This window comes from Oreochromis aureus, linkage group 6 (assembly GCF_013358895.1).
Source record: "Oreochromis aureus strain Israel breed Guangdong linkage group 6, ZZ_aureus, whole genome shotgun sequence".
NCBI classification, from domain to species: domain Eukaryota; kingdom Metazoa; phylum Chordata; class Actinopteri; order Cichliformes; family Cichlidae; genus Oreochromis; species Oreochromis aureus.
Genome location: NC_052947.1, coordinates 33,126,936 through 33,138,974, shown reverse-complemented (window position 1 = coordinate 33,138,974; position 12,039 = coordinate 33,126,936). Strand labels below are relative to the sequence as shown.

The 12,039-nt window shown below is 40.9% G+C and overlaps 1 protein-coding gene across 1 annotated transcript; it reads left to right on the top strand.

Moving 5' to 3' along the window:
- The first annotated feature begins 7,892 nt into the window (after positions 1 to 7,892).
- Positions 7,893 to 11,203, top strand: LOC116331653 (myeloid-associated differentiation marker-like protein 2). Its single transcript, XM_031754414.2, has 3 exons — positions 7,893 to 7,926; positions 8,022 to 8,435; positions 10,230 to 11,203. Exons 2-3 carry the CDS (start codon positions 8,155 to 8,157, stop codon positions 10,879 to 10,881), a joined length of 933 nt encoding a protein of 310 aa, XP_031610274.1. The 5' UTR covers positions 7,893 to 7,926; positions 8,022 to 8,154; the 3' UTR covers positions 10,882 to 11,203.
- Positions 11,204 to 12,039: the final 836 nt, after the last annotated feature.

Below are 12,039 nucleotides of genomic sequence, written 5' to 3'. Positions count from 1 at the left end.
GCAGATGACACGCAGCTCTATCTATCCATGAAGCCAGGTAACACACACCAATTAGTTAAACTGCAGGAATGTCTTAAAGACATAAAGAGCTGGATGGCCGCTAACTTTCTGCTTCTTAATTCAGATAAAACAAAGGTTATTGTACTCGGCCCTGAGAATCTTAGAAATATGGTATCTAACCAGATTCTTACTCTGGATGGCATTACCTTGGCCTCCAGTAACACTGTGAGGAACCTTGGAGTCATTTTTGACCAGGACATGTCCTTTAACGCACATATTAAACAAATATGTAAGACTGCTTTCTTCCATTTGCGCAACATCTCTAAAATTAGAAATATCCTGTCTCAGAGTGATGCTGAAAAACTAGTTCATGCCTTCATTACTTCCAGGCTGGACTACTGTAATTCATTATTATCAGGATGTCCTAAAAACTCCCTGAAAAGTCTTCAGCTAATCCAAAATGCTGCAGCAAGAGTCCTGACAGGGACTAGGAAGAGAGAACATATTTCTCCTGTTTTGGCTTCCCTTCATTGGCTTCCTGTTAAATCCAGAATTGAATTCAAAATCCTGCTCCTCACATACAAGGTCTTAAATAATCAGGCCCCATCTTATCTTAATGACCTTGTGGTACCATATCACCCTATTAGAGCACTTCGCTCTCGCTCTGCAGGCCTACTTGTTGTTCCTAGAGTATTTAAAAGTAGAATGGGAGGGAGAGCCTTCAGTTTTCAGGCCCCTCTTCTGTGGAACCAGCTTCCAGTTTGGATTTGGGAGACAGACACTATCTCTACTTTCAAGATTAGGCTTAAAACTTTCCTTTTTCTAAAGCATATAGTTAGGGCTGGACCAGGTGACCCTGAATCCTCCCTTAGTTATGCTGCAATAGACGTGAGCTGCCGGGATTCCCATGATGCATTGAGTTTTTCCTTTCCAGCCACTCACTATGTGTTAATAGACCTCTCTGCATCGAATCATATCTGTTATTAATTTCTGTCTCTCTTCCACAGCATGTCTTTCATCCTGTTTTCCTTCTTCACCCCAACCGGTCGCAGCAGATGGCCCCGCCCTCCCTGAGCCTGGTTCTGCCGGAGGTTTCTTCCTGTTAAAGGGAGTTTTTCCTTCCCACTGTCGCCAAAGTGCTTGCTCATAGGGGTCATATGATATGATTGTTGGGGTTTTCTCTGTATTTATTATTGTGCGATCTATTGTACAATATAAAGCGCCTTGAGGCGACTTTTGTTGTGATTTGGCGCTATATAAATAAAATTGAATTGAATTGAATTGAATTTGCGTCACTGTCTGGTCATGCACCGCCCCTCCCTGAGCCCGGTTCTGTTGGAGGTTTCTTTCTGTTAATAGGGAGCTTTTCTGTCACCAAATTGCTTGTTCATAGGGGATCATATGATTGTTGGGGTTTTCTCTGTTTCCTTTGTATTACAGGGGGTTTATATGGTAGGGTCTTTACCTTACAATATAAAGTGCCTTGAGGCAACTTTTGTTGTGATTTGGTGGTATATAAATAAAACTGAATTGAACTGAATAGATCTCCCGGGAGATCAACAGACGGCTTGGTGCTGAGGCTGGAGTGATGCAGATGCTGTACCGGTTTGTCGTGGTGAGCTGAGTGTAAAAGCAAAGCTTTCAATTTATCGGTCGATCTGCGTCCCTAAGAACGAGATTGTAGATACAAGCAGCAAAAATGAACTTTCTCTGAAGCATGGCTGGTCTCTCCCTTAGAGGTGAGGAGTTCAGCTATCCGGGAGGGGCTCAGAGTAGAGCCTCTATTCCTCCAAATCAAAAGGGAGCAAGTTGAGGTGGTTTGGGCATCTGACAAGGATGCCTCCTGGGCGCCTCTTGGGTGAGGTGTTCTAGGCATGTCCCACCAGGAGCAGACCCAGGACACGCTGGACAGATTATATCTCTCAGCTGGCCTGGGAATGCCTGTGTGATCCCCCAGACAAGCTGGAAAAGGTGTCCGGGGAGATGAAGGTCTGGGTTTCTTTGCTTAGGCTGCTGCCCTCACAACCCAGCCCCGAATAAGCAAAAGAAAATGGATGGATGGATGAATTGGATCGATAACCCATAAGCTGGACAGGAATTGGCATGTCATATATTTGTATCATTATGTACAGCTACTTTAAATACCATATTCATTCAGTCTTTGAATTCAACTCTAATTGAGCTTTCCTCCAAACTATCAAGGTGTCTATTATAGCCCACTTCTTCAAGACCTGTGTTTGCAAATCCAGTATGGCGAACAAAGGACAGTGGGGAATGAGACCTCTTGGTCTTCTGCTTTCTGATTGGCAGATCTACACTTGTCCCCACCCCACCCCCCTATACTACCCACCATCCCATTCCTCCCTTCAGTGACAAGTGCAAGTTTTGCATGACAACGCTCACAAGAAGCATGGCAAAAGTCAAAGCGCTCAATGTGTGAATTTCTGACTTGAGAGAGCGCAGTTCAGCACTTGTGTTCGCTAATTTGAAAGGTTGTAATTACATTCAAAACACAACTGTGTGAAAAAATTTAGGAGAGAAAATTTCAAAATACAAGTTCAGATTTTTTCTACATATTCTCACTTTTTATTTTGCAAGCTCATTTTGCATCATATTTACCTTCATAAACGTGGGATCTTTCCAAAAATAGACATGAAGGCAGCAGGGCCAAACACATGCAGTCAGGGGGTCAATGTTAAAGTCATTCTATAACAGCAAAATAGACCAGAAATAAATAAAAGCACTCTCCATAATTAAAGTGCTTACAAAGTATGACTTCAGCACTTGTACACATAGTATAAGTATTATGTTATATCGCACCTCAGTGCAAAAGACCAACAGACATTCACACACCAGCAGGTGGAGACACAGACTTAAGGACTGATCTGTGGCTGCTGTGGTTCATGAGGTGGGAAAATATTAACATTTATGGATTCAGGCTGTCAATTAGAATAAATGGAAAAAGCATTTAAGCAACTTCATGATATTGTTTAAGTAAATCTGAATCTCACCTGCACAATAATGTGATGTAGATTTTTAAGCACATTTTTTATATGTTTAATATGTTAAATGTGAACAAGTTTCACTGTAGGATACTTTTACTCCCCAGTGACAACATCGTACATGTCCTCAAGCCTCATTTTTCACCCCTCTGATACAAATATTTGTCTTCAAATGTTTCATAAATTCTTATAGGCCCGTCTCTTTGCTACCACAGTTCTCTTCTATATTGGAAAAGATATTTTAGAATAGAATGTATCACTTTCTCACAAAAAACAATGTACTATATGGACAGCTGTATGGATATAGACCCAAAAGAACCACAACACATGCCTTAATGGAGTTTAAAGATACAGTAACAACTGCTAATGAAAACAAAAAATATGCTATCTGGAGTTTTTTAGATTAAAAAAAATCATTTGATACAGTCAATCACAACATTTTACTTAACAAACTATGCACATATGGGTTCAAAGAGGTGGCATTATCATGGGTTAACAGTTACACATTGAGGAGGTAATTTAGCCATATAAATCAGCTGGACACATCTAAAACCTGCAGAACAACGGCCCTTGAGGCCTGGAGTTCCCCACCCTTGCTGTACATTTAAAAACCACAAAGCTTCCGAGTCCAAAAAATGGAGGTAACACAGGGAACCTGCTTTTTGTTTTTTAATTTCCATCAGGAGACGACTCATCTGGTTTTTTTTAAAAAAAGAGTCCACAGTTTATAGAGAACTGTATGGGAAAAAAGCTACAGGTCCCTTTTCTCTATGTTCTCAGTAAGCACTTCCCTGTGGACTTTATCAACCCAGTCATTGGTGTCAGGTCATGTTAAATAAAACATAAAGTCTATTTGCATATGTGGTCAACAGTCAAAACTCAAGGTGTGCTCGCCGGCAAACAACCTGTCAATCACATCTCATTTGCCAATGAGTCTAAAGCATCTCTCAGTTTCTCAGCCAGATCCACTTCTTGTTCATCAAACCATCTGTCTAAATATCAAGATGAATAAGGTGAAAACAATCAACTAAAATCTCTTAACAAGACTTCCACAACCACTGGATGATGTTACAGCATCTCCATCCATCTATACCTCATCCTGACAATGACTAGCAGTGCCTAAACTCTTCAGTTATTTGTTATAGTCAAGACTTATTTGGTTAAATACAAACACTGAATAAACAAAAACAAAAATGAAAACAGGATTTCGTGATGTCTGCAGCTCTAATAATAAGGGCAAAAAGTTACTTCTGCCAGTGCAGCACTTGGGTGTTCTTTTCACCATGGATGACAGAGGAGACCTGAGGGGGGTACTACAAAGCAAGTTCAGCAAAGCCAGACTTTCTTTGACTCGACAAAACCTAAAAACTCAGCCAGAGACAATAATCAGTATCTCAGTAGTGGTTTTTTTTTTTTTTACTTTCTGTATTAACTTAGGCTTTGTGCTTCATCATCAGCACAGTTTGCACTGCTGCTGCCCATCTTCTTTCTGCAGTGTAGGACACAAGTCAACACTTGGATTTAATAAGCTGCTTGCTTCAGCAGAGAATCTCCCCCATAAAGCATACTGTAAATAAAAGATTAGGTATTTTAAAAAATGCGCTTCCACATTATTTTAAATGAAAATGAACATAATAAGCTGCATAATAAGTTACAATTTTAGCTCAGCCGGGTAAAAAGAGACCCACCTTCATGACACTGAAAACTGTGACTTTAAGCTCAACATTTAAGCTCAACATAGGTAATTAATGAATTAATCTCACTCTGAAATGAGCCCAGGTCTGCTGGGTAACTAGATAACATCCGGCTTTCATGTCAGCTGTAATAGCTAGACTGTAATAGCTAGACTTAGAATGTATTACATATTTATTCATATTTATACAGTTATATTTAAAACACCAATATTCAGAATGATTTACTGTCATGTTTTATTAAATTAAGTCAAATAAAAAAAATAATAAAAAAGAAGAAATAATAAATTTTGAATATTTTGAATATTTTAGGATATAGAATATTTAGAATATTATTTAGAATGTTTTATTTTGTACTTTTGCTTATTTATTTAAAACTGAACCCTTTGTGTTTCAGTCCTTGAGACTCCTGTTTGCGTGTGAGTACCAGGTCATTGTGTTTCTTCCAGAGTGAGGATCATCTTAGCATGTGAGGACTGATGTGTATATCCTCCATGTCATGGTCTTTGGTTTTGAATTTTTATTCTCAAGTTTTATTCTCTGCCTGGGTTTATTCCAGTTGAGGTTTTAAATTATTAGTTTAATTTTTTCTTTTTTTGAGCTGTAATACTTTTTTGTAAAATTTGAATTCTGAACCATTTGTGCTGGTTTAGATCATGTATTGTTCTAGTGTTAGTTTTGAATTCTGGGATTTTATTAAGCTCCATTTAATGTTATTGGTCGTGTGTTTAGTTCCCTCAGCTTTTGTATCAGGGTTTATAGGTTTCTTTTGGGTTGCTTCCTGTTTTACCTTGACATTTTTTGACATTTTTTCCTTTTTTTGTGTTATATGTTAGTTCTGCTTCTTGTCTGTGCCTTCCTCGCTTCCCTGATTGTCTTTACTTGCCTTAATTAAGTTCAGCTGTGCTTTGTTGGCCACCTGTCTCCTGCTGTCTAATCATCTCTCTGTGGGCGTTTATCAATATGCGTACTTGTGCGTACTTGCGTTCTCGTGTACTCGTGATACGTCATCAGTCGGAGACCAAGTACTGTTCCAATTGGCACGCATCACGCCGAGAACGCTTAAAAGTCCCGGATGTGTTCTCGATCCGCCCGTTTTATCGAGCATGCATCGGTGTAGACTTGGGACAGCTAAATATCCCAGAATGCATTTCGTCCAAAACTCAACAGCGGACTCCCGGCATCATCGTCGTCGTCCCCCCCAAACCGCTCGCGGACTTCTCACTACTCAGGTTAAAGAAACCCCAGCAGCTGTCTATAGTATTGAGTGTCCACTAGAATAGAAATAAAAGCGTTCTAACATCTCACCTGCTTGTTTTTATTAAGGTATGTACACGTATGTACATGTACACTACTTTTATTAATAGAGGTTTCACTACTGAGGTTAAAAATGATATATAAGTCACTTAGATCACTTCTAAATGTTAATGTTTGGTTTATTTCAGTGTTTTATTTGTTCCTGAGTAAATCGGTTTGGCTGTGATTAAAGTTAAGCTTCATAACATGTTACTCACAGTTAAATTAGGAGGGGACGGCAGTAAAAACTCCGGACCTGTGACATCATCACGCACGCTGGTGTTCCGACTGTACAAATCACGAGTCCGTGCTCGCGTACTTGAGAATTGAGAAACGGCCGACGAGTCCGTGCTCGCGTTCTCGGCGGGTACGTACTCACCGAGAACGCGAGTACGTACTCGCGTACTTGGGCATTGAGAAACGGCCTGTGTGTATGTGTCCACATTTCCTCCATTGATGTGTTGCTGTTTCCCTTTTTGATGGTGGATATTTTGGGTCTGTGTTTTTTCCCGTTTGGACTCCTTTGAACTCCTGGTTACAGGACTAACGTTTTAGATACGCCTCCTCCATCCTGCATTTGGGTCCTCATCTCTATACTCCCCAAACTGATTCTGCCACATACGAAATAAAATAACAAAACACTGGATTAAAAAATGAAGGAAAACAATGGGTGCACAAAAAAATGTAAGCCTTCTCGGGCTGATAATTTGAGCTTAAAGTAAATGTGCATATTTCTGTTTCTGAGATCCCAAAAGGTACGCGTTTAGCACTTTGTGACCAGTTTCATTCATTCTGTCTTTTATATCAGCATAATGATGATGATTATTACAGAAAGACATTTTTGCGTTCAAATCTCCTCTAGAACATTTGCTCACTCTGGGTTATTCTCAGTTGATGATAAATGCAGATGTTAGATATATAATGTACAGTATAGGTAGACTAAAAAAGTCCCATATACCATAAAAGTAAAATGTAAAGCACTTTATTGTCTGAGAGTGTGGTCGTGCTGCGTCTACTCACCCAGAAATTTAACAGTTCTGTATTAAATTGATTGATTTAACAAATGAGTCAGGTATTTAACCTGTTTTGTTATTCAGCTTCACTGGGGTCATTTATTTCACCTCATTCCACAGGGTCTGCAATGTGTCTGCATGCTTCAGCTCCACGCCCAACCACATGTACACAACCCTCCAACACTCATTTGGTGATGGCCCAACCCCAAATAACTTCCATTCTGGTCTGACAGACCAACGGCACCCCCTCCTCTGAGCACATGGGAGGAGAAAGTAAGTGCGACGGTGCGACAGAGGGAAAGTACGAGGATGAGACCGAACATGCCAGAATCTGCATAAATGATCCAAGAGCCAGGAGGAGGTTCTGAATCAGCTGAGAGTTTTGCGTGGACCTGGTTCTGATGTTGTCCAGTAGGAAGAGGCTCATCAGGATCTACAGGAGATTTTCAAAACAGTCCTCACGACTTCATTCCTGGTTTTGAGTCTGTATATTTGGGAATAATCAGGATAAACTCTCAGAAGAAAGGTGAGTGTGTGTGCCTGCCTGCCTGCCTGGCTGCTTGAGCTCTGACAGAAGACCTCAAAAAGGTGTCTCTGCCCCTGCGTGAGACACTTGGTGACATGCTCTGATTCATCAACACATAAATACAACTGTCCTCATCAAGTCGACTGAGAGAGAGACGAAAGTGAATAATTCAAAATACCTGAGCATCAGGATGTCCCAACACACATTTACCGGACGTTTGAGCTGAAAAGCAGAGGCATCCATTCATCATTAGTGGCGTTCTAAGTTTGGAGGCAGCGGTGATTTCCACACACATGTCAGTGGTTTAATTTTGTCTGAAGGGATGCAAAGCGAAGCCTTAAAGTGAATGATGAGAGCACAAAAGAAAGAAACAAAGGCTGCTTCATGAGGCCAGAGAGGTAAATGTAGAATAAGCTTATTTTTTAAGGTGGAGCTATACCAGTGTTTCAGATCTGTGAGAGTGACTCTTTCTTTTTGCTTCTTTTCCCCACAGATTTCATGAAGTGGATGGATTCAATCAGATAACCTGAGATCATAAAAGACTCCTCATCATCCTAAATTGTGCCAATTCTGTGGCCCTAAAGAAGTTCTGTCTTGAATATTTCCTGTACACTTCCTGGACAGTCATGGATTCCCACAGTGGTCCCTACCTCAACCATAAGGCTCTCTGCTCACCTCTGGGTGCAGCCCGGTTATGTCAGTTAGCTTTGGGCTGTGCTGTGATCGCGATGGTGACCCACACTGCCGGCTACAGCGGCTCACACGGCGTGTTCTGCATGGCGGCGTGGTGTTTTTGCTTCGCCATGTCAGTGTTGGTGTTCTTCCTGGATGCAACCCGTCTCTACAGCTACCTGCCCGTATCCTGGGACAACCTCACAGTCACGTGTGCTGCCTTTGCAACGCTCATGTAAGTCACAGAGTCAACCTTTGAACTGGAAGTTGCATTTTGACCACCTTTCACTCATCATACCAGTTTTTTCACATGCAGCAAATTAGTATCCACCCAACAGAAATACCCAAATACATCTAACGGATAAATGATTGCATAAAAAGAAACAAACATTATCTTCTGAATCCTTTTAGGTGAAGAAACAATAAAAATATATGCACACCATGATCAAAGGTCTCCCGCTGGCAAGTTCTCTCAAGAATTAATTAATTAAATCTGCTATTTAATCAACGGTGGAAAAAAAAAAGAAAATTAATAATGTAAAACTGCTGCTCAGTGATGAACAGCAGATGATTATCATTCAACTACGGTTTTCTCCAGCTTTAAGAAATATTTTTGCACTTTTCATTGCACTTTTTTACAGGTAGCAATTGTTGCTTATCGCCATCACTGGTGTTTTCCAGCATCAGGCAGTTAAAAGAAGATTTTGATAAATCTTCTGTATGCTCTGCACTCACTTTTTGCACAGGCAAGGTTGGCACCGAGCTGCTAAATATTTACGTACATAGGTGAAAAGATGCCTTTTTTCTAAAAACTACATTACTTAGCAGGCAGATCTGAAATGAGAGTTAAATACTGGACTTAATTCATCAAGTGTCCCTCCAGATCAATGCTTCTGTTGCTGTACTGGATGTGCTGGATGAGTAAACACAGCAAATATTCACCACATCAAGTTTATGGAAAATGGACAGCACTTATATACAATGTTTCTACTCATCTGAGCAATCAGAGCATTTCCTACTACAAGTGTCATTCACCCACTGACGCTAAACATGTATTCATACAGTGTTTTTATCTACGTCTAATCCCTTTCTAACACACTCACACACACACGCACTGATAAGGAGTCAGGGATCTTCCAATTGGCAGATGACCCACTCTACCACCTGTTGTGTATTGTGTTTAAAAAAGCACAAATAAAGAAACAAACACAGTTTTGACAAGAAAAAAGTATTGCAGTTTGAGATCTTATGACCTGGTCTTTACTGCTAAACACACTTGGATCAGGTGTTGTTAAATTGTGAGACTTTAGGGATATTTGAACCGTTCTTGATTACAGCCATCTTTAAAGCCAGACTGATGTTAGGACTGACTTCCTGCGTAAACACACCTCTAATCAACTCTTACCTATGTGCTGAAAGAGTCACAGCTTTAACAGAGGTAGAACGTTAACCTTTCATTGCAGTACTGGGCACGTAATCACACTACTGTCACTGTGTGAGGTTTTTTTATGGGACTTTTGATCCTGTACAGGATCCATACAGGATCAAAATTATATATACAGGCTGAAAAATCTACATATATCTTTACTAATATTTGGTTAAATGTCCCTTAGCAAGCTGTACCTTGGCCAGACCTTTGCAAAGTGATGATACGTATAAATAACTTCTACATGGGTACAGTTGTTTGAAGTGACGATCTTAGAATCTGCAATTGTTTAGAAATAGCTCCAAGAGACTTTCGAAGCCAACATTTTGCAAATTTGTTGCAGTCAGAAACTTGTTTTCCAGTTATACCAAAACCAGTTATAATGGGAAGGTTAAGGGTCAGCCTCACTCATAATTTAATGCCATAACTTAGAAAATAAAACAAGATTCTTGTGAACATAGTTTGACTGCTGACCTATTAAAGACTGCACAGTGTATATTTTATATGGCGTATCTTATGAGACATCACAGACATAGTTGAAAATGTAACCCTGGTTTTCTCAGATTTAATGAACTCATATAGTTTTCTTTCCTTCTTCTGCAGGTATGTGACGGCCTCTGTCGTTTACCCTCTGTTCTTTGTGCAATCCGAGTGCCCTTACGCTGGCTGTGATGTCAGAAATTTCCGCATTGCCGTCACCGTCTGCTCCATCCTTGGGACTCTGGCCTACGGGGCGGAAGTGGCCTTGTGCCGAGCAAGACCAGGCCAGATTGTGACGGGTTATATGGCCACAGTGTCCGGCCTTCTCAAAGTTGTTCAGGGCTTTATAGCCTGCATCATCTTTGGTGCACTGGCCAACCGGAGTCAGTATTCCCAGTATGCAGGCACAATCTACTGCGTTGTTGTCTACGCTTTCTGTTTTGCCCTCACAGCACTGGTGATCATAATGACTGTGTGCAAGCGGACCAAGGCTGTGTGCTGCATGCCCTTTGACCGCTTCGTGGTAGTGTGCACCCTCCTCGAAGTACTGCTCTACCTGAGTGCATCAGTGGTGTGGCCAGTGTTCTGCTTTGACACAAAATACGGCTCCCCATGGAGACCGTCGTCCTGTCCACAGGGGAAGTGTCCGTGGGACAGCAAGGTTGTGGTGGCCGTGTTTTCCTTCATCAACTTTGGACTGTATTTGGCCGACCTGATCTATTCCCAGAGGATACGATTCGTCTCCTCACATAGGCCCAGTAACTCGCGGGCCTAGCAGTCCTTATTTGGCATTGGTTTAGCAGGTTTAAGTTATTTATTTGCCTCACAGTTTAGGATTTTTGATATTTAAAACCATAGAAAAGGTAAATTTGTAATGCACAAGTTTCCAAACCCAGGTGCTGCACTTACTCTGCTGCTGAGACGTCATGAATTTGAACTGAAAGCACTCTTGTGGAATTTCACTGCCACACCCTAACATGGCAAAACTGACCCCTTCTTTCCTAGGAGCCAGCCTTACCCAGGCAGTCTGGACCCAGTGGTATGTCCTGCCAAATCCTCATAATACAAGATACTCCCACTATTCTTGACCTGTGGCACAACACACACTTCCTTTCTACTTGTATTTCTGGTCAAATAATACATAAAAGTCTTGAATATAAATAGCAAACCTGGTTTTGGCATCCATGGCATCCCTGTCATCTGCGAACCCCACACCAGCGATCTACGGACTCAGGCTGCCAAAAATAAACACGAGCCGTCTGCACTCATACTAAAGCCATGACACAGCATTTATAAGAGGCTGGTGTCTTTAAAGCCTCTCTATGAAATGCTTTCCTCAGTCTATACAGATGAGGAGAAAATTATCAGCCGCCCTGTAAAATTTAAAGTTTTTGTCAAAATTTTCCCAAGTGCCTTTTCAACAGAGCAAGGGATTTTCCACATAGCTTTTCTAAACAAGCTAGTTTTCTTAAGAAAGCATAGATTATTTCTGTTTGCACCCAATACCGAAATTATTTCAGAAAATAACAAAGAATTACCAAAATCAATTTACACAGAGTATTAAAACCTCAGCAGTGTTTGAGCTGTTGCTTGAGAAAGCATCATGCGAAAAGCCAAAAGAAATCAGTTTAGACTTGAGAAAAAGAATCGCTGATGCAAAGCACGGCATGGATATACAAAGTTATCACAGCATTTCAAGAACTGGAGAGAGAGAGGTATCGTGAAGAAGGTCAAAGAGAGCCACAGAGTACAGAACAAGCAATACTCTGGAAAGAAAATGTGATGTGATGTTTAAAGATCCCAGAAACACTGCCAAGACACTATTGAATGACTTAGCCAATTCTAGTGACTGCTATTGCAGTCACCAGAACTCAGCACCCCTGTACTGTGAGATTGCAGAAAAACTCCTTCAAGCCAGACTGAAGTACGCCAA

Excerpts from the sequence above, each read along its gene's own strand:
- LOC116331653 (XM_031754414.2), top strand. The coding sequence starts at position 8,155 with ATGGATTCCCACAGTGGTCCCTACCTCAACCATAAGGCTCTCTGCTCA. Across the intron at positions 8,436-10,229 it reads GCTGCCTTTGCAACGCTCAT|GTATGTGACGGCCTCTGTCG; the intron begins GTAAGTCACAGA and ends CTTCTTCTGCAG.